The sequence below is a fragment of the Schistocerca serialis genome, chromosome 2 (assembly GCF_023864345.2).
Source record: "Schistocerca serialis cubense isolate TAMUIC-IGC-003099 chromosome 2, iqSchSeri2.2, whole genome shotgun sequence".
Lineage (NCBI taxonomy): Eukaryota > Metazoa > Arthropoda > Insecta > Orthoptera > Acrididae > Schistocerca > Schistocerca serialis.
In genome coordinates, this window is record NC_064639.1 from 229,668,700 (window position 1) to 229,691,318 (window position 22,619).

General features: G+C 42.8%; 1 protein-coding gene across 1 annotated transcript in view; it reads left to right on the plus strand.

The window, feature by feature from the left end:
- Positions 1 to 15,072, plus strand: part of LOC126455494 (glutathione S-transferase 1-1-like) — a 37,274-nt gene extending 22,202 nt beyond the window's left edge. The window contains exons 2-6 of the mRNA XM_050091245.1: positions 4,970 to 5,118; positions 5,486 to 5,544; positions 10,731 to 10,869; positions 14,094 to 14,255; positions 14,845 to 15,072. Of these exons, the coding sequence (XP_049947202.1) occupies positions 4,978 to 5,118; positions 5,486 to 5,544; positions 10,731 to 10,869; positions 14,094 to 14,255; positions 14,845 to 14,994 (651 nt within the window). The 5' untranslated portion in view covers positions 4,970 to 4,977 and the 3' untranslated portion in view covers positions 14,995 to 15,072. The remainder of the gene's footprint in view (positions 1 to 4,969; positions 5,119 to 5,485; positions 5,545 to 10,730; positions 10,870 to 14,093; positions 14,256 to 14,844) is intronic.
- The last annotated feature ends 7,547 nt before the right edge of the window (positions 15,073 to 22,619 follow it).

The following is a 22,619-nucleotide window of genomic DNA, read 5'->3' on the forward strand; positions in this document are numbered from 1 at the left end:
TACTAAAGAATGGCCCTGACAAACATTAAACTATACCTTTCACAAATCACTTACCTCACAAAAATCTTCGCTGCTCAAGCTACTGCAATACAGCGAGCGCCACTACTGCCAGCTAAATAAAAGATTCAAACTACTGAAGGCACTAACTACTGATAGGGATAGTTAGCAAATGAAAGATATTAATAGAGAACAAACAATGTATTTACCTTGATATCATCATATGTAAATATATCAGTTCATGAAAAATTACAAAACTCCGCCATCTCTCTCCCCACATCCACCACTGCTGGCGGCTCACCTCCAACTGCGCAACGCTACGCGCTGTTCACAGCCAGCTGCCTAACACTACAATGGCGAGTATTACAACAATGCAAAGCAGACACAGACTGCCCACAGCACAGCCAGTGATTTTCATATTGAGCGCTACGTAACATTGCCAATAAGAAAACATAAACAGCCTACTTACATAGAGAAAACATAAACAGCCTACTTACAATACTTTAAAACTTTTGGTTGCTGATGCTTTTGGCTACGGAAGAGTGTCATTGCTGGATGGTTATGAGATTACGCTCAAGTAGTATTCATATGCTAGCATCCTTAAAAATTGCCGTGGCAAGTTATGAAAAGGAACCAACTCGTGAAATGACCAGCGAGGAAGGCGAATGGACAATACAGTAAATCTGTCAAGAAAAACGCATGAATTACATTAGTGAAACCCTGTTCTAACGCAAAAATTTTTGGAGATTTCACAAAGTTTGCCTTCCAAGTAGACAATGAAGATAATAAACGGTCTGTCATTACGATTCTTAAAAGACGGTATAGTCCACGCTAAATTGTTACAGACACTCTAGGCAAACCTTTTTCGTCCTTCTGAGTGGACTGCTGCAGCATTCCACTACTTACTCTCCCGTATCTGCCTCTTCATCTCTGAGTGTTATCTCTGTACAATAATTCATATTTCTTTACATATGGAAATAATTTTGTAGCTCTTCACCAACAAGATTGGCTACGGAAGTGGGTCATGTTAGCGTTTGCCTCTGGGATTTGGTAATTACTTAACCCTGTGGAGCATAGCGTCCAGTACAGTGGACAGCTGTTAATGATCGCTTTTTTGGCATTTTCAGTCAGTCCTGAGGCTGCAAATGCACACAGTTCACTGCAGTGGGCACTCCCTACTGGTGCTGTGTCCTGCATGCATTTGTAGCCTCATGACTGATTGAAAACGCCAGAGAATCGACCATTAAAAGTTGTCCACTGCAGTGAAATACATACACCATAGGGTTAAAGCTGCCACACACAAGCGGACTGGTCCACCGACCCGCTAGCTGAGTGGGTCAGCTCCCACCTGTTCGCCTCTGAGTGGACGAAGGATTCAGCTCGGGTCCAATGTCCATGTCCGTCGGTTCGAACGGCAGATCTCCACCTGCTTCTCCAGGGAGTTACCTACCAGCCCACACTGCGTCAGTGCAAGCAGGTAGGGTCCGGCACACAGTCACCGGTGTTCACTCAAGTTGGACGGGTCAGCAGACCAGTCGGGCTGTGAATGGATGCCTTTAGCCGTCGATCTCCAATCCTGAAAGTGCCTCCCAACTCCAGGGGTCATTGTGCCAAACTTGATGAATCCCATCTGTACCGATCCGTGAAAGCTTATTAGGACTCTGTTATCACTGACGCTTAACTGTAACGTCGTATCCAGCACATCTATATTTACTCATAAGCACTTTCAACTTGTCATCTTTGTATTGCTCCCTGTGTACAGTGCACAATAACTTCCTTATGAATTCCTCATACCACACGCCTTTCATTAGATCAACCCAAATTTCCTCACCATCTGCGCTGCTTAGTGCTTTTCCACGTGAATAAATCCCCAATCCTGCATTAGGTATTATGTTGGTCTAACCGGGTCCGTAAGTTCTTTCAAAATCATAAGGTAATAGTACTAGCACATATTAGACAACTTCGAAACTAAAATGATGCTTCTGTTTCAGGATATCTCTTTTACTTATTTTAACACTTGTTCTAATGTTTCAAGTAATCCTGTAGTCACATATGGTGAATAACGATTAAGAGAGTTGTCAATAACCATCCCAAAAGCCCTATGTTGAATCAAGATAATTACATCTTTCACTGCAGGATTAACACGAAGTTCCATCGACAGCCATGTAGACATCTCTTGTTACTAACCACCAACATCAGAATCCATCTTATCAAATTGACTTTTTGCAAGAATGATTTTCCTCGCTAACAACGGTGTTGATCTTTGACTCACTAAACACTATTAAATCACGTCATTCACACAGAAGCTAATGAGGTCGTTTTCTACAGTTTCTCTCTCTCTCTCTCTCTCTCTCTCTCTCTCTCTCTCTCGCTCGCTCGTTCATTCTCCATCCGTCTGTCTCTCTCATTTTAGAAATACACCCATGCACCCACACCAACCCCCCCCCCCCTCCCACACACACACACATATCACGTCACGTCACATCACATCACGCAAGTTCTCCCGCCAGCAGAGGCACCCCAATAGCTCTCACGAAACATTCAGAATTAGCGTCACTCTAAACGTAAGGCACACTACGCAAAAGCAACGAGCGACAATAATACAGCATCTTTCAATGAGCATGGAGACAGAAGTATCTGCTCATATCACGTTTTGTGGAAAATAAATATGAAGTAAAGGTGAGAGTGAATCTACGAAAAACAGCGTGAAAGCAGTGCACATAATAGAAGCAGAAAGAGATATCCACCAGAGATAAACAGCACGAAAAATGAGGATACAGTAACGCACATAGCCACTACCCACGAAAAAGCACATAAAATGTACTTATTTTCTTTCTGACTACATTGCAGATGACATGCTGTCAATACGACAAAAAAGGAAAAAACAACGATCTATAAAAACGCATTTTCACTAGGAATGTAATTTTCGGTTCAGCAGCCGAAACAAAAAAAATCAAAATGCACAATTCATAATCTTTAGCCCTACGATCGATAAACGATCATAAACTTTGTATTGTACTTGACAGGAATAAATTTGAACCAGAGAAGATGACACATAAGTATCGAAACAAAGCGAGGAGAAATAACTTTCCATCTGGCGGATTTAAAAAGAAAAAAAAAACGAAATTGTAAATAGCAAACACAGAAAAAGCTCGAGAGGAGCTTTCAACCTGTGGAAGATGATATTCCCACTGACATTAAAATAAAATGTTATGTTGTCCATTTAGGACCTCATGACCTCCTTGGCCCTAAAAGACTGTTGGCGAATAACGCAACCAGCCACAAATACTTTTAAAATGCTTTATTTCAGTGTCATAACCGCTCTCAGGCTATCATGTTGAAAAAGGGGCATGACAGCCCGAAACCGGGTATGACACTGAAATAAAGCTTTTTAAAAACATTTGTGGCTTGTTGCGTTATTCACCAACAATTCATACAATACAGGAGAAGATGAATAATGTGAGTGGAAAAACGAAATGTCACATGACGTTGAAAGCTCTGCTTGCGGATTTTCCTTAGTTTTCCACAAGAGAAGACCAAATCGTGGGGCAGTATGAAAAATTATTATTCCCGGGTGAATGAATTTTCGACTCTCATGCCTATATAGAAGAAAATAAATGTTATTTGTGATTAATATGATTATGAACTGTCTGATACCACGTAAAGTAAAAGTATCCTTAATATGGCCAAACTTGTGCGATGTTCAAAGAAATTGCTGCAGAGCTATTACAAATGACACAGCAACTAATCACCCTAACTCGCTAAAATTTGTTTCCGATATGGAGATTGCACAACTCAGAACATGTCTCTAGCGATAAGAACGCGCCTTTGTCACGAGATGATACGTTTGCCTGGCGTGAATCCCAACAATCGCACCCAGGTGCTAGTACGAGTGTACGTCTCACAATCTGACAGTGAAGACTAGCATTACTTACGGATTGGACTATGTGATCTTTTTTCTGAGTTGTCACTTTCCTGCTTTTGTTGGATGTTTCCAAATTTATGTCATTCCCTACAGTTTCTACTCTCTACAGCTCCCTCTAATACCATGGAAGTTATTCCCCATCTTTTAACACGCGCCTTATCATCCTGCCCCAGAGCTGCAAGATGTTATATTGCTTATTTTCATTAATTTTGTATCATGATCAGATAACCCATTAACAGTGGGTTACACATTATGGTTTCAGCCTGAACACTGTCTATCAAAATTTTGCCTGGATCCCAATACCCTGCTGCACACGAGTTGTAAAATTAACTACTAAAATTAAACTGAAATACCCAAATAATGGTTGCAGTTAATTTTACAGTTTAATTCTTTAATATCTCCACAGATTACTGTTTCTTCTTGTCTGACAAAAGCTCAATAATTCTTTTAGATTTCTCATAAATGGCTGAAAGCTTCCTAGAGAGGATTTGCAGACTGTTACAATTACAAGAGTAGTCTTCCGCGGTGATAATTCACAAGCACATGTATCTAGGTTCTGATGTACACAAAAACTATTTGTTTGAATATGTTTTACTTTGTTTCCAACTGTTGCATATGTTTCAACTCCTTGTTTTGCCATGTTTATACGAAAATGATGCTAGTCTACAAACGAGTACATTTAAATTCTCCATCCCCGTAGTTACATAGAGGCACAAAATATCTATCCCAACAGATGTCTCCACACTTTCTAGACATACAAGAAGCCCATCTTGTGTTCTGATGAAAGAAATTAATTGTATTTTTCTGGCAACTGTCACATATATTATGGTCCGGATCTGTTCTAATTTCTTTTAAGTTCGAATGTCTATAGCCTGACAAAGCTAAAAAATATGCCCCTCAGATTCCAGTAACCACAGGTATTTTGCTTTGTGTGCTTGTCCCCCTCCCTTTTACACTTCCTACAAGATGCTCAGCTAATCTGTTCTTTCCTCCTCCTATTCAGGTCAACCACACTATGATCGACTTAAAATGCGTTTCATTTTTCAGAAACAACCATGCCACCGTTGACTCTCTACAATAGCAACCTGAGCGTCCCATGCCGCTTAGTACGTATAGTGGCTGGTGTTGTTGGAGTCGACCTGAAAATTGTCAACGTCGTCCCTAGGGTTGATCTGAGAACGCCTGAGTGGTTGAAGGTAAGCTAGAACGCAGTTTTGAAAAAAAAATTCATCTACAAAGACAAATGTCAAATGGTATTCGTTTTAAAATAACTTACGTTTTATGCAATAATTCTGAATGTAACCATGAAAATAATGAAATAAAGCATGAAAAATGACATAACGGAAAAACATGTTCGTTGTCTCAAAAATAAAATTATGTAATAATAATAATTCTTTCTACTCAGTTAAATGTTTGTAAAAGAGTTGTTGGTAGAAATGCAGTGTTAGTTAATGGGATCCTAATTTTATTTTCCATCTCTTAAATCGGATATGTTTTAGGGTATTGCTCATTAATAACCAGAGTTTTGCACGACATTGTCAGCTGAATTTGCACTTGTTTCAGAAAAACCCACAACACACAGTTCCAGTAGTGGATGACAATGGGTTGTGGCTTAATGAAAGGTAGGTGTTAATGTCACTGATTATCTTTTCACTGTCGACTGCTTTAGAGATGGATACGATACGATAGATATTTTTTTCAAAAAAAATGGTTCAAATGGCTCTGAGCACTATGGGACTCAACTGCTGAGGTCATCAGTCCCCTAGAACGTAGAACTACTTAAACCTGACTAACCTAAGGACATCACACACATCCATGCCCGAGGCAGAATTCGAACCTGCGACCGTAGTGGTCGCGCGGTTCCAGACTGTAGCGGCTAGAACCGCACGGCCACCCCGGGCGGCTATTTATTTATTTTTTTTTTCACTTAGAAAAGAATAAAACAGATGCCTCAGCTAAAATCGGTCTTTCAAGTTTAGACGCGCACAAGTTTACATTCGACGAAATATGTTCGTACTGGTAATCTCTACCTATACAAGTATTGAGGGATGAGTGTTACGAACATGTTTGTTTTAAGCACCTATGTGTGCGTTGCTGAAAAAGTACAAAAGGTTTTTGCTTCATAAAAGAACAATCTTTCAGCTACAGTCGGATACTTTTCTATTGCTCTTGAAATCTACTCCAATATCAACGAACTAGTAAAGTTATTAAAAATATTTAGAGGCCGTAAGATGATCCTGATTCGTGAACGATGTCATTAATAACAGTTTTTCTGTTCCTCACTTGTTCCAGTGACATAACGAGTGTGCCTCATACAAAGCGAGAGATAAGACATTTCTTATCGGAGCTAATTTAAAGAGAAGACACACTCATGTAAACAATGGCCATCGAACAACAAAATAATCGCCCGAGTGGCATTAATTTCTTTCGTATTTTTAATGCTGGTAAACGGCCCCTCCCGCCGGAGGTTCGAGTCATCCCTCGGGCATGGGTGTGTGTGTTGTTCTTCGCATATGTTAGTTTAAGTAGTGTGTAAGTCTAGGGAACGATGACCTAAGCAGTTTGGATCCTCAGGAATTCACACACATGTGACCATTTGAATGCTGGTAAAATGGTTTCTTCTGCTTATTTTTGCAGGTCCTCCGAAATTCCATGTCACAAAACGACACTGAGATTAATAACGCCACTTAGTCTTTTTCGTGCCATCCTGTCGCAGCTTTGGAGTGACTTAACAAGTTTATGTGGGAAGATTATACATTTTGTGAAAGCATTGCGAACAGCTATTAAGTATCTTATTATATTCATGAAGTGTAGCTGTCTGTATGTTCTTCACAAATTATTATTGGTTTTAGTGAAAAACCATCATCACATTAGAAAAGTCAATATAGACCCTGTTATTTATGTATCGTATCATTCCATATTTGATGTCACATCTGATGTGACACGAAATGATACGTAAATAATATATCAACTTTTGTGTCGTGGGGATGGTTATTAAGGGAAACCGATAGCGGTAATAGGGGACACACAGAAAAAAAGGGTCACATATTCGTGCACGAGGTAGTATTGGTCAAAACTAGAAGAAACGTTCATATAATGACATGTCCGGGAACCAATACCTGTTGAAATAGGACTCGTTGGGGTCCACTGGACATACTCTGCATTTTATTTACAGACGAGGCTGGATTCACGAGAGTAGAGCAATCATGGAACTGAGGCATCAGCATCACTTCAGTGTATGGGCAGGAATTTTCGGTGACAGATTCAGAGGAGCATGGTACGCCTTAGCAGTCAGATCAGCAGATGCTGTGTGCCACCGATTTATGCGCGGTAAATTACCAGCTTTATTTGAGAACATAATTTTATTGGGAAGACCAAACCTGTGGTTTATGCACGACGGGGCACCATCTCATTTTTTTACAATACAAGTTTATCACTTAGCGCTAGAAAACGCAATTTCTTCAAAAAAAGGTAAAATATAAAAAAGCAAAACAAAAATGTACAAAGCATCAAAGCATCGCTTCACTACTTTGTCAAGCTTGTATAAAATATGTTTCTATTATTCACAAACAACTTTCACACTTATCAACAATAACGGAAAACTCCTGTCTTTGATCATGGCGCTGAGCGTTCCATTGAGGACAAAAAAGCAACAATAATTATATTGTTTCCTGTTTGTGCAAGTAAACAGTACTTCCAACACACATAATTGCTTTGGTTGCATAAAAGCGCAGAAGTTACACGATCGACAAATTTTTGCATATAAATGCAGTTTACATTTTTTAAAGGTATACGATACACAGTTGACTAACACTGAAAAATGTGATCTAATTATGTATAAAACTAACAAACAAGAAACAAAGAGAAGTGTCAGCACGCAGTTTCTCTTTCAAACATTTATCTAAGTTTCTTTCCCTGCTAATGCTACCAATATTACCGGTAATCCCATTATTTACTGCATCATTTATGTACAGTTTCAAAGCTATCGAACCATTGTTTTGGTTCACCGCTTCTCTAGCTCTACTTATGCTATTAGAGTTATTGCAAATTTTGGTGATAAACATATCAGTAAATTCGCCTACTATGCTTATTTTCTTTCACTGCTTTCATGTGGCATCGTATTTTGGAGCAATTCGTCATTAAGAGAGAAAGTATTCATTGCACAAAAGCGTGTGATCAGAATAATAGCTGGAGTCCACCTAAGATCACCTTGCAGACATTTATTTAAGGAACTCGCGATATTCACATTACGTTTGCAATACATGTATTCACTTATGAAATTTGTCATTAATAACGCATCTTAATTCAAAAATAACAGCGAAGTGCATGGCTACAACACTAGAAGAAAGGATGATCTTCACTATTCTGGATTAAATCTCACTTTGGCACAGAAAGGGGTGAATTATGCTGCCACAAATGTCTTTGGTCATTTGCCAAATAGTATTACAAGTCTGACAGGCAGCCAACTGACATTTAAAGCAAATTAAAAGAATTTCTGAATTACAACCCCTTCTACTCAATAGATGAATTCCTAGATATGAAGTAGTAACTGTAAAAATAAAAAAATAAAAAATAAATAAAAAATTAATTATTTTGTGCGAAGAAAGTGACACGTTCCACATCATTACGAAATGTCGTATTAATGATCTATGTGACAAGGATTAATGTATGTGCGTGTGTGTGTGTGTGTGTGTGTGTGTGTGTGTGTGTGTGTATGTATGTATGTATGATAACCCGTTTACCACCGGGTGGTTATAACTAACTGATTGTGTCGGAGTTTTGCATTCAGGCCTGTATACATCAAAGTATTTTCATTAATCGGTGCACTGGCGGATTGTGCTGTAAACAATAATAGTTCCACTTTCTGCCAGCATGTGAAAATAGGGCGCTGTAAGCAGTCCGAATGTGAAACGTGTCTTGTTCTGACAACAGTATTCTATTTGCCGCTTGGAGACTGCTCGTCCTTTTGTGTGTGTGAAGTGACTGTAAGGTTCAAGTTTGCCGTATGAAACGCATTGGCTATTGAGAAGAAAGGCTCTGCATTCTTGGTAAAGCTGTTTTATCAGAACAGTAACAAAGGCGGCGCTGCAATCTGGGAATATCGCCGACAGATACAGATGCGAAGAGGTGTCATGCCATGAGTTGAGGAATATGACCAATAAATTCTAGGAAACAGGTGAATTTTGTGGTGCAGTAGGGAGAAGGAGGTGGTCAATTCCCGCGGCAGTTGGGGATTAAGTTGTTGCAGCTATAACCGACTGTGAAAAACATGCCTCAAATTCTGCAGCCAGTGCTCAAGCTGTGTCACGGGAATTGTTTAATCCCTGGTCAACAGTTGAAAAGTTTTTGCGGCGTTTTTACATTGATATCCCTACAGCATTCAGAATGTGCAATAAACGAAGCTCCAGCATAGGCTACAACATCATGACCTTGTCCTTCGTGTTTTGGCACGCATGGAAATTGATGGCGGATGAATATTCTTTGGAGGACGAAGCACAATTTACTCTACACGGTGTCATGAATGCACAGAACCGTCGCATATGGGGTTCTACCCCGCCACATGTTGTGCAGAAACATCCATTGCATTCACCTTACGTGACTGTCTAGTGTGGTTTCACAAGCTCCTCCATTCTCGGTCCGTTTTCCTTCGAGCAGATGACACCTCGCGGTCCTGATAAGTATACAGTTACACCTGCACGTTATAAAGTCGTCGTTGTGCAACAGGTGATTCCAGCTTTACAAGAACGTAGCTGTGTCCACACCATTATTTTCATGCAAGTTGAGGCGACACAACATGTATCTTGACATGTGAAACATTTAATTCGAGAAACCTTCGGTAACAACCGTATCATCTCTAGGCAATTTCAACACCTATGACCTTCCAGATGCCACTACCTGAAACCATGTGACTTCTGTTTGTGGGGATATCTGAAAGATGGTATCTATCAGGGACGTATTTGGATTCTTCCTGGTCTGAAGGATGGCACACAATGACACATGGCTCTAATTACATTGGATACCCAGCGAGCAACCGTCGACCAGCCCGATGTTCGGATGCAGCATGTTGCTGAGTCGCGAGACCATACTGAACACATAACTTGTTACCATATCATAATAACCGTGCCAGAATCAAAGTTATCTTGTGTTTAATCGTTCCTTCCCATTTTCTGCACCTACACCACATACTGCTTACGGCGTCATATTTTCACTTGGTGACAGAAGGTGGAACTATTTTCTACAGCATACTCCGCGATCGCACCGAGCACGGTGGCGCTGGCAGCAGTCCACATACGCAGAGTTGTGTTGGTGCATGTCAGAGTGCGGCGCAGCGAGTAAGTGTGCAGACGTTTTCAGACGTGCTAATGGTGACTGTGTGTTGAAAATGGCTCAAAGAACACATATTGATGTTAGGGTGACTGGAGGCTGGTCAAACACAGCAAGTCGTAGCACAGGCCCTTCGTGTGCCACAAAGTGTGGTCTCACGATTATGGCAAAGATTCCAGCAGACAGGAAACGTGTCCAGGCGCTACACCGAGTAATGAACATGCTACGATTGTCATCGTCCTGCGATATATACAGGTCACACTGCAGCACTCGGAATGTCTTCAGTTTAATTATGGCCACCTGGCATAATAACCGATGTAGTAAAGTACAGCAGTAGTTTGTGGAATGATATAATAACTCGAATTGAAGGAAACGAAACATTCACAAACACACATGACTATACAAAAGAAGTAACAAGTTAGTTTCTAAGATGTAATTAATTTGATACGATACGTTGATAACGCGTCATCTCTTTCCGTAACAGCCGCGCCATATCAATGTACCTCATCTCAAAGTACGCAAAAGACGACTCTCTGTACCCGAAAGATGTGAACAAGCGGGTTCTCGTCGACCAAAGACTCTTCTTTGATCAAGACCTGTTCGGCAGGTTGGCGAAAATTTTCGTAAGTACGATATTACTTGGTTCCATGTACGTTTATTTGTCCTGTCAATTTTTACAGCGTCATTTAAGACCCATCTGTTTGTTTAGATTCACTGATTGTTTCATTTCGCAAGTTATTTTCATTAATATCTGCACTCACTTTCTTTGATTTACTCGATTACTGCAAAACTCTCAAATCCGCACTAGACACATTTATCTCATTATCTACACCCATGGTCATAAATTAAGGATAACGCTGATATATGGTGAAACAACGCTCTGGTGGGCGGTTTGCGGGTTTAAATCACCTCGGGATATGACCATGCGGTGCATTTGACCTGCGGTCGTCGCACGGTGGCGCTGGCAGCAGTCCACATACGCAGAGTTGTGTTGGTGCATGTCAGAGTGCGGCGCAGCGAGTAAGTGTGCAGACGTTTTCAGACGTGCTAATGGTGACTGTGTGTTGAAAATGGCTCAAAGAACACATATTGATGTTAGGGTGACTGGAGGCTGGTCAAACACAGCAAGTCGTAGCACAGGCCCTTCGTGTGCCACAAAGTGTGGTCTCACGATTATGGCAAAGATTCCAGCAGACAGGAAACGTGTCCAGGCGCTACAGTACTGGACGTCCACAGTGTATAACATCACAAGAAGACCGATATCTCCCCATCAGTGCCCGCAGACGGCCACGGAGTACCGCAGGTAGCCTTGCTCAGGACCTTACCGCAGCCATTGGAATAGTTGTCTCCAGACACACAGTCTACAGACTACTGAACAGACATGGTTTATTCGCCCGGAGACCTGCAAGGTGCATTCCACTGACCCCTGGCCACAGGAGAGCCGGTAGAGCCTGGTGTCAAGAACACAGTGTCATTGGAACAGTGGTCCGAGTCCAGGTATAGTCTGAACAGTGATTCTCGCCGGGTTTTCATCTGTCGTGAACCAGGAACCAGATACGAACCCCTTAATCTCCTTGAAAGGGACATGTATGGAGGTCGTGGCTTGATGGTGTGTGTTGGGATCATGATTGGTGCATGTACACCCGTGCATGTCTTTGACAGAGGAACTGTAACAGGTGAGGTGTATCGGGAAGCCATTTTGCACCAGTATGTCTGCCTTTTCAGGGGTGCAGTGGGTCGCACCTTCCTCCTGATGGATGATACCGCACGGCCCCACCGAGCTGCCATCGTGGAGGAGTACCTTGAAACAGAAGATATCAAGCGAATGGAGTTGCCTGCCTGTTCTCCAGACCTAAACCCCATCGAGAACGTCTCGGTAAACGTATCGCTGCACGACTTCAAACCCCTAAGACACTTCAGGAGCTCCGTCAGGCACTGGTGCAACAATGGGATGCTATACCCCCGCAGCTGCTCGACCACCTGATCCAGAGTATGCCAACCCATTGTGCGGCCTGTGTACGAGTGCATGGTGGTCATATCCCATATTGATGTCGGGGTACATGCGCAGGAAACAGTGGCGTTTTGTAGCACATGTGTTTCGTGACGGTTTTCTCAACTTATTACCAATACCGTGGACTTACGGATCTGTGTCGTGTATGTTCACTATATGCCTGTGCTATTAGCGCCAGTTTTGTGTAGTGCCACGTTGTGTGGCACCACATTCTCAAATTATCCTTAATTTATGAGTGTGAGTGTATAATACGTCCCGATTTAGTTTAACGGCACCATCTGGCAGGATATAAATAAAATCAAGGAAAACAACTGACGCCCGTAAAGACTGCAACACCACCAAAGCGCCATGCAGCGAGCATCAAATGGGCTTAAAGTGTACAAAATGTGTAAAATAATAGCATTCCAGCACAACTGCACGAAGTTGCTAGTGGTATCGCCATATACAGTATCTGGTCACAAATATCCGAAGATCCTATGTAATGCGGAATTGTCCACTAGATGTCACAAGAGGCGGATATGTCAGTAAAGACGGAGACTGGGATTGTTGTGTTGTCAGTAGCAGTAACAAGAAGAATAGATCGGTTGAGAGGACTCGGGAAATTCTAAAGTGGGCTCCACCTGAGTAACAAATTCATCAGAGGTATTCGAGACGTTATAAAGCAGTCCAAGTCGACTGTTGCTGATGTGACTGTGGAGGGGAAGGACGCAGTAACAACCACGGTTGAACCAAGGCCAGGCAACCTCGTGTATACTGACGGACAGGGATCGCCGAGTATTGCGGAGTCCGGGTGTAAGAAATCGGCGGAAGGAATGACTAGTGAGTTACAAAGTGCTACTAGCATTGCAATTAGCATAATGACTGTGCACAGGGAGTTAAAAATAATAGCGTTCAATGGTCTTTTAGTAACAGCATGGAAAGGATATGATCCATATACACAATAGTTTTCTAGTTAAAAGATTAAGCTTATCCAGTATGGATGTTTAAGAACCCGTGACTTCATTCAATATAAAAACAGAACACTGCAGCCAGTCACTTTTTTAAAATAGAAGCAGTGTCATATGAGAAAATGAGAGACTAATTGGAAACAGAGAGCGGTGGAGTAGAATAATTTCTGTCAACGAGTCTTCGGATAGAGGTTTAAGAAATCTTCTGGATGTTAAGTCTGTGATGTTCCTCTTCCCGTTGGGAAACAAATTCGCTCTGAAACTTCCTGGCAGATTAAAACTGTGTGCCCGACCGAGACTCGAACTCGTGACCTTTGCCTTTCGCGGGCAAGTGCTCTACCATCTGAGCTACCGAAGCACGACTCACGCCCGGTACTCACAGCTTTACTTCTGCCAGTATCTCGTCTCCTACCTTCCAAACTTTACAGAAGCTCTCCTGCGAACCTAGCAGGAGAGCTTCTGTAAAGTTTGGAAGGTAGGAGACGAGATACTGGCAGAAGTAAAGCTGTGAGTACCGGGCCTGAGTCGTGCTTCGGTAGCTCAGATGGTAGAGCACTTGCCCGCGAAAGGCAAAGGTCCCGAGTTCGAGTCTCGGTCGGGCACACAGTTTTAATCTGCCAGGAAGTTTCATATCAGCGCACACTCCGCTGCAGAGTGAAAATCTCATTCTGGAAATTCGCTCTGATTTCCAGCTTTCCTTGTGACTTTTTACCTGTTCTTCATGTTTACTTATAAGTCCGTTTAGCTGGGTTGTAGTGATTACTAAGTTTTCTGCTATCTTTATGGTTTTTACCTGTTCTTCACGTTTACGTACAAGTGCGTTTATTTGGGTTATAGTGAATGCTAATAACCGGTGATCTCTGTGCTGATCTTATGCTTTTTTCAACAGCACCCACAACTTTTTGGCAAATCGTTCGACCCCAGTGATGTCGAAAAAGTGAACGACAGTTTCGAGAGTCTGTCACGAATGCTGGAGGATAAACAGTGGTTGGCTGGGGAGAATATCACCCTTGCCGACTACGCTGTAGCTACTTCTCTAGTCGCTGTTGAGGTAAAACTACACACATTTCCTCTTGGAAACTCATACGTAAATGGCTACACATTACGACTCAAGGACATGTGTTCATATTTTTTATACACCAAAGTAACCCTTTTTTTTAATAGCGACGTGCTCCCATTATTAGTTACTGATATTTTTACAAGACGATGATTTCCATACGGCCTTTCGTGGGGAGCCAATATTTTTCTTAATTTATGGCCAATTTTGAGCTTAATGTCCTGCAACATATGTTAATGACATAAACACAATCATGTGGAAATAGCATAAAAGGTCAAAACCTGGGTCGTAATTTAACGAACAACAATACAGTCAAATGGTGATGTTTTCTTTTAAAAATTATTGTATGACTTTTGCTCGGCAACATCAAAAACTATTTATAACACTCTTTGGTTTACACATACAACATAGCATACGAATATTGTTCATTGTTCATAAAATATTGAGATTTAACAAAATATTGAGTGAAATTAGTTTACTTCACCGAAAATTACTTCATCCTAATTCGTTGTACTGGCTGTTAATTTCAAATGTTAATTAATTATTTAATTGGCGCTTAACTTTTATGCTTGATTCTTTCCAGAAAACTCCAAAGGCCGCTGGAGTTGACCATCTGAAACACGCTAACATCAAGCAGTGGCTGTCACGTTTTGAAGATCGCTACCCACAGATTTTGGAACACCGCAAAGGAGTACGTGAAGCTCTCGAGCAAAGACTACAGTCAATGAAGTAAATTATGGAACAAAGATTTGTAAATATACTGTTTATTTATGATGTCGATTATGTACTGCTCAAATAAATCTTCTGGATTTTTCGTTAAGCGAAAATACTGTTATGATGTATTTTCCAAATCTTCTGTGGCATTTACAGACGTGGAAAGAGAATCTGAAAAACTAAAAGTGTAATGAACTATTTTTTCTGTAGCAGTAAATTCGACGTTTCCGTAGGCATTCCCTTTAGGTAATATTGGAATGGCAACCGTCTAGATGCATTTGACACGTAGGTACCTGGTTCGAATCCCGAAGGTGGAATTAATTTTCGCCATTCAAGATAAGCGTAATTATTACGACTAGGATTTTTATGATAGAGCACGTATTTTTCGACTGACATGTTCTTTATATAAATGCTTTTTATGATATAATTAAGTCGTTTACTGTGATTTGCTAGGTCATATATATATGCATATGTGACCATTTCTCTCTGATAGAGCATATTTTAGTAAGTAAATGGTCAGATTCGTAATATTTTCGCGGTTTCAAGAAGTAACTGCGAAAGCTATTTTATTTCATGGAAATTGGCAAATAAGTACGTTCCTCCCCTATTTCGTCTGAATTCACGACATTGGCTTCAGCCTTACACAACATAGAGTTTTTGTAGCTTATTGCTACTCTATGAGCTGGCAGCTGGTTAAGCTACTTGCGGCGGTCCGATTACTTTCGTCCATTACCTGCACCTACCTGTGAACTCGTTGCAGCAGATCGCCGGTAGGAAAGCCGAGCAGAAACCTAACGTACTGCAGATCGCACCAGGCTGCATACAACGTAACTTTTCTCGCACAACTCCTTCTTGGTGGTGTGATCTTTTCCGTCAATGTGTTAAGTGTACTGGTGGCCATTAAAAATGCATACATACACGCCGAGCGATCATAGACCCTTCAGATCACGCGCTGCTTCCACAAACTGCCTCCTTTCCGTTTTGTCTCGGTTGCTCCAAGTATCTTCTATTGCCAGGGCAGCTATATCCTAAAAGGCCGTCCACCCGGTGCTGCCTTTGTCCTTGCATGGGTTTCCCAACAAGTGCCTCCTTCGCCTGTCTTCCTTCTGGGACACACGGCCCGTCTACCGTAATTAAGAGTGCAATATCAGTAAATAACGACAATTTCGCGTGGATGTAATGTAGTAGGAAGCTTAAGCCATTAAATTACTAGATCACGTTAGGGTATACAGTGAGCGAAATTTAGTACTCAGAGCTGCCAATTCGGGCAGAAACAGTGGCACTAAAACAGCTGGGCATCGAGTCAAACTGAGCTTAGATGTCAGATACGGTGCTACGTCATTCCACGCTGCGTTAGCTCTATGCCAAGGCGGACGTGGCAGTATCTCGGCAAATTGCTTTGGGTAAGAGCTGTGAAGAAATTGCTGGCTAGGACAACAGTCGAACACTTTCTGTATCGAGCTACGTCAGGATAGCACATGTAACATGGAGCATTTTGATATGTTGTTGTAATATGACGTCTTAGAGCCTTTGAATTTTGGGCAAAGCCTCCGATCTTAATACGCCATTTTTTTTAGGCTTCCGTATCTGACTGGTCTGACGCTGCCCGCCACCTATTCCTCTTCTGTGCCAACCACTTCATCTCAGAATAACACTCCCAACCAACATCCTCAATCATTTGCTTGGTGTATTCTAATCTCTGACTTCACCGATGTCTTAACACATGTCTTATCATGTCCCTTACTCTTGTCAGATACAGCTCTTGTCAGTCTTGCATATATTCCTTTTGTCGCCCATTCCGCACAGAATCTCCTCATCCATCATCTTATCTGTCCACCTTATCTTCAACATTCTTCTGTACCATCACATTTCACATGCTTCTATTCTCTTGTCTTCCAGCTTTCCCACAGTCAATGTTCTACTACCGTTCAATACTGTGCTCCAAACGTACAGTGAACAGCTAGAACATTATGACCACAGAGCTGCTATCGATGCAAACCCGACCAGGCGATAGCAGCGTCATCTGGCGCGGAATGACTGCTAGTCAGAAGCACGCACGATGCGTGTGGTAACAGTGAGTGTACTGTCCGTGTGTAGAATGGGGAAGGCGCGTGATCTATTTGACCGAGGACAGATTGTGGTGGCCTGGAGGCTCGGCACAAGCATTTCGGAAACTGAACGACTTGTCGGGTTTTCGAGGAGTGCCGTAATGAATGTCTTCAACACATGGTGAAACCACGTCCAGATGTTGTGGGCTTGGGTGCACACCCCTCATTAGAGATGTCGGACGTCGTAGGTTGGGCAGACTGATGAAAGAGGACAGGCGGCGAACTCTGGAGGAACTAACAGCACACTTTAATGTTGGGTAGAGTGCAAGTGTGCCTGAACACACAGTGCACCTGACACTCATAATGGTTGGCCTCCGCAGCGGACGACCTATGCATGTGACAATGTTAATACCACATCAGCAACTGCGACTGAAATGGGCGCGTGACCATTGGCACTGGACACTGGCGCAGTGGCAGAGCATTGCATGGTCTTATGAATCCTGATGCCTTCTTCATCATGCCGGTGGGAGGGCGCGAATCCGTCGTCTTCCACGGGAACAGCTCTTTGACATCTGTACTGCGGGACGGTGAGAAGCTGTAGGGGGCTCCATTATTCTGTGGCGAGCATTCGTGTGAGCATTCATGGGTCCAGTGGAGGTTATGTAAGGCACATGACGGCCAAGGGGTATCGTACGCTGGTTGCAGAGTACTTACAACCCTTCATGACGATCAAGCTTCCCGACGGCAGTGGCATTTTTCAACGAAGATTATGCGCCATGTCACAAGTCAGGAACGTGGTGGAATGGTTCGAGGAACACAGTGGCGAGTTCCAATTGATGTGCTGCCCCCCCCCCCTCCCCCCCTCCACATTTCGCCAGATCTGAACCCAATCGAACACATTTGGGATGTGATTCAACATGTGATCATCGCTCCCCTCCCTGGAATTTACGGGAATTAGGTGACTTGTGTGTGTAGATGTGGAGTTCACTCCCTCCAGCGACCTACCACGGCCTCATTTCTTCCATGTCACGACGCATCCCCATAATCATCATGTTCTGGCTGATTAGTGTATATTCTCGGAAATTTCTCCCTGAAATTGAGGCCTATTTTGAAACTAGTAGACTTCTCTTGGCCAGGAATGTCCTTTTTGCCAGAGCTAGTCTGGCTTTTATATCCTCCTTGCTCCATCCATCGAGGGATATTATTCTGCCCAGACAGCAGAATTCCTTAACTTCGTCTACTTTGTGACCCCAATTCTAATGTTAAGTTTCTCACTGTTTTTATTCCTATTACTTCTCATTGCTTTCGTCTTTCTTCAACTTACTCTCTATCCATACAATGTTCCTATTAGACTGTTCACTCCATTTGTAGCGGCACTAACATATTTTGGAGCACAGAAGTTGCAGTGATGTCCTGTTGACAGTAAGTTACAGCGGTTCCGAAATTGAATGGAGGCCACAGGGCCGTAGACCCGCTGAAGAGAGTAAATGCAGCGGTTTGCATGGCGCAAGTTACAGGAAGAAGGGACCCACTGGCCGGCCTAAGTGTTATGAGTACATGACTTGGAGCTGCGCGTTAGCAAAACAGAGGCACACAGCTGCGTGTAAATAAGTGCCAGTTTTCTAACAAGGCATTCAAGTGTGGCAGCTCTCCAGGACGGCAGGGCGTGTCACACCACCGGCTACACACAGCACCAAACGGGGCGCCAGCATTCCGGTCTCCGGCGGGTCGCTGGTTTGACACTCTGAGGCCGAAATTGGGTCCATAGCCAGCCAGCGACGAGCCACTCCACGGCTCGCTACTGTGGGCAGTCGTTTAGGCGCCCTCCACGCACCGGAGACATCCAGGTTGAGGGCCGCAGATTCGGACTCCGGATCGTGGGTACTCGTTGTCGCCGCGTTCTTAGCCACACTGGCGAGGGAGTGCGCCACGGGTCACTTTGCAGCGGGCGCGCTGAGGCAGCAGAGGCAAAGGACGCTGAGTCGGCTCCTGGTGCATCATGACGACGCAGCAACTCCACTGCCGTACAAGGCCGACACGCAGCAGTGCGTGGATGGGTCGCTGAGGCAGCCATTCTGCAGCAACCCGTTTTGCAGACAGCAAAGTGGTGTCCTCAGCATTGCAGGACCTGACGACACAGACCGAGAGGAATGGGGGCACTGTAGTTGGAAGCAATAAATCACTTGGGTAGCTGGCGCGAGTCTTCATACGGTGCCTTCTACCACTTCCTGCTACATTTGGTGTTGTTGTTACATTCCGGGTCAAAAGTTGCCACTACACATTCAACAGATCCTGTGATGCTTATTCACTTTCACTGAGGATGGCAATGTCATCAGCGACAGTGATGTTCTTTCATCACGAATTTCAATTCCATACTCAAATCTTTCTTTTATTTACGTGATTATTCCTTCGATATATCGACTGAACAGCAGGGAGGAAGATTACAGCTCTGTCTTACACCCTTCTTAATCTGATCACTTCATTCTTTGGTCTCCCACTCTTATTATTCCCTCTTGGTTACTGTACACATTGTACTTTAATCATTTCCCTGTAGCTTATTCTACTTTTCTCAAAATTTAAAATATCTTGCATCATTTTACATTGTTAAACGCTTTGCGAAAGTCGAAAAATCCTATGAACGTGGCTTGATTTTTCTTTAGCCCTGCTTCCATTATCAACCGCAACATCAGAACTGCCTCTTTGTTGCGTTTACCTTTCCTAAAGTCACACCGATCTTATACAGCCTCAATTTTCTTTTCCATTCTTCTGTATATTATTGTTGTCAGCAGCTTGGATGCATGAACTGTTAAGATGATTGTGCGATAAATCTTGTCGGCTCTTGTAATCTTCGGAAATGTGTGGATGATATTTTTCCGAAAGTCTGATAGTACATCGCCAGTCTCACACATTCTACACACTAACGTGAATAGTCGTTTTGTTGCCACTTTCCCTGATGATTTTAGAAATTCCGATGGAATGTTGTCTACCCGTTCTGCCTTATTCGATCTTAAATCGTCCAAAGCTCTTTTAAATTCTGATTCTAATACTAAATCGCCTTTCCCTTGTACACAGGCTCCTGTTCCTTCTTCTATCATGTAGAAATGTGTGTGAATTCCTAAGGGACCAAACTGCTGAGATCATCGGTCCCTAGAATTACGCCGACACACACAAATACACACACACACACACACACACACACACACACACACACACACACACACACATGGCTGAGGGAGGATTCGAACCTCCGGTGGGAGGGCCACTCAATCCGTGACATGGCGCCTCAAACCGCGCGGCCAGTCCGCTTGCTCCATGTAATCAGACAAGTTTTCCCGCTCATATGAGCCTTCACTGTACCTATCCGCTCTCTCCTATGCATTTAACAGTGAAACTATCATTGCACGTTTAACATTATCACCCTTACTTTTAATTTCACCGAAGGCTTTTTTGAGTTTTCTGTGTGCTAACCAATCGTTTTAGCACATGTTTCATATATTGTCAGGAACTATCGTAACTTGGATAAAAAGACATGGACTTGTTGATCGATTACCAGTTGGCTGTCAGTTGATATTTCATGAAGCTTTAAAGAACATAAATTTGTATATAGGCGAATAAAATTTATATACTGCTAATAACACAAAGCGTCTCATTCTAACCTTCCATATTTCAAAGCTCCAGGATCAAACCTGTAGTAGTTATAATAATGAAATTGCATCATACGCTAGATCGTCTCAATGAATTTATATTCCTGCATCGGACTGGTAACTATTGTCGGCAGAGCGCAGCAAGAGTGCATGAAGCGAAAATGGCGACATCACAGCAGCACGCTCAACCAGTATTGTTGTTTGAGAAGAATTTATAGTGAGTTGAATAGTGTGTTTCACCTGATGTGAAAACAATTAAGGAATGATTTCGTCGGTTTCTGCCAGCTAGAAGAGCTCTGAAACATTCTGGCGGCGCACGCGATGTGTTTCCTTATGGACAGTGGAGGACATCTGCCAAGCGTCTCTCAGAATCCCACGTAAGTCAATTCGGCAGGCATCTAGGCACCTTAATGTACTTCGAAACACATTCATCGTGTAACAGACCAGCGTTTTCGTCTGTATACCTACAGTGCAAATTCTCCAACATCAGAAGGCGAAGGACAAACCATGCCGACAACAATGTGCTACTGTTATGCTGCAGCGTAGTGACACGAATGACAGCTTCCAAGGAGGCAACCTTTCATTTATCAGGAAAGGGTAATCAGCATAATGTTCGGTTTTGGATCTTGGGACGTCAGTACGCTATCAATGAACACGTTTGCAATAGTCCTAGAACGTCGGGTGTGGGCTGATACATGACACCACTGTTGGACCGTTCTTCTTTGCAGAAAACACAGTGAGTGGTGCACTTTACCTGGACATCATAGAACAGTTTGTGTAACCTCAGGCAAAAACCTTCCGACTCAGCTTCTTTCTACAACATGGAGCTCCATCGTATTGGTCAATGACTGTTCGTAAGTTCCGGGATACGAAATTTCGCACTCGCTGGATCGGATGCGGGAGAGCTATTACCTGGCCACCACCTCGCCTCCGACGTTATCCCGATGGGTTTCTTCTTGCAGAAATTCGTGAAGGACCGCGTGTATGAGATCACAGTGGACGATGTTCCTGTGGTAAGACGTCGCATCAATGATGCAATTATAACAGTGACAGAGGCAAAGCTACGAAGAACAGGGTAAGAAATTGAATACAGACTCGTTATTCTTCATGCTACAGATGGTTCGCATGTAAGGGTGTATTAATGATGTAGTGACGGTACTCACGACTGCCCAAGGGTACCGCAGCACAATCGATAAGCCGCGCTCAAAACACTCGTAGCGCAACAGCTGTGTGGGTTGGTAGTACGAACTACACGTTTACCGAGGTCCGCCAGGGGAAGCAGCTGCCGCTGACACATTGACAAGATGTGTTTAGATAGTGATTGGTCGACGCCTCGTTAAATACCGGTGCACTGAGCTACGGCGGACAATTCTCCTCAGTGCGCCGAGTCGTGTACAGTTTCCTGTTACAGCCTAGTCTACAAGCTACTCAGTTCGTCCGTCGTCTCCGAGAATTAGGCTCCGTAGATATTGCAGGCCGGCTCTGGACTGTACATAAGCATCACTCAGAGGCATAGTGACAGTGCTTTAATAATTTAGAGGACTTGCAATAATTTCAAACGTCTAATTGTGCTGGATGTTTCAAAAGAAGAAGCATCATTTATTTCTTCATATTTAATAAATATCACGCTATTACTAATAGTTGGGAATGTTTCTGACTGAAGATAACCTACGCCGTTCTCCTGTATTCCCATCAAATGATTATTAAATAAATTCTTTGGGACGCTCTAATGTCTGGTGCAATTTCATTATCAAATTTGCCGCAGATTTTTTCCCTTGGGTGTTTTAAATGTGGGAGGTTTCAAAGCGACACCCAGCATAATTCATGGTCACCTTATTCAGTCAGTTGAATTCAGATACAAAAAAAATTCCATATTACTGACTCCAAAGTTCTCAAAAAGCGTGCTTGGTTTCAACAACTTCCCGTTTAATAACAGGATTAATTTTAGCATT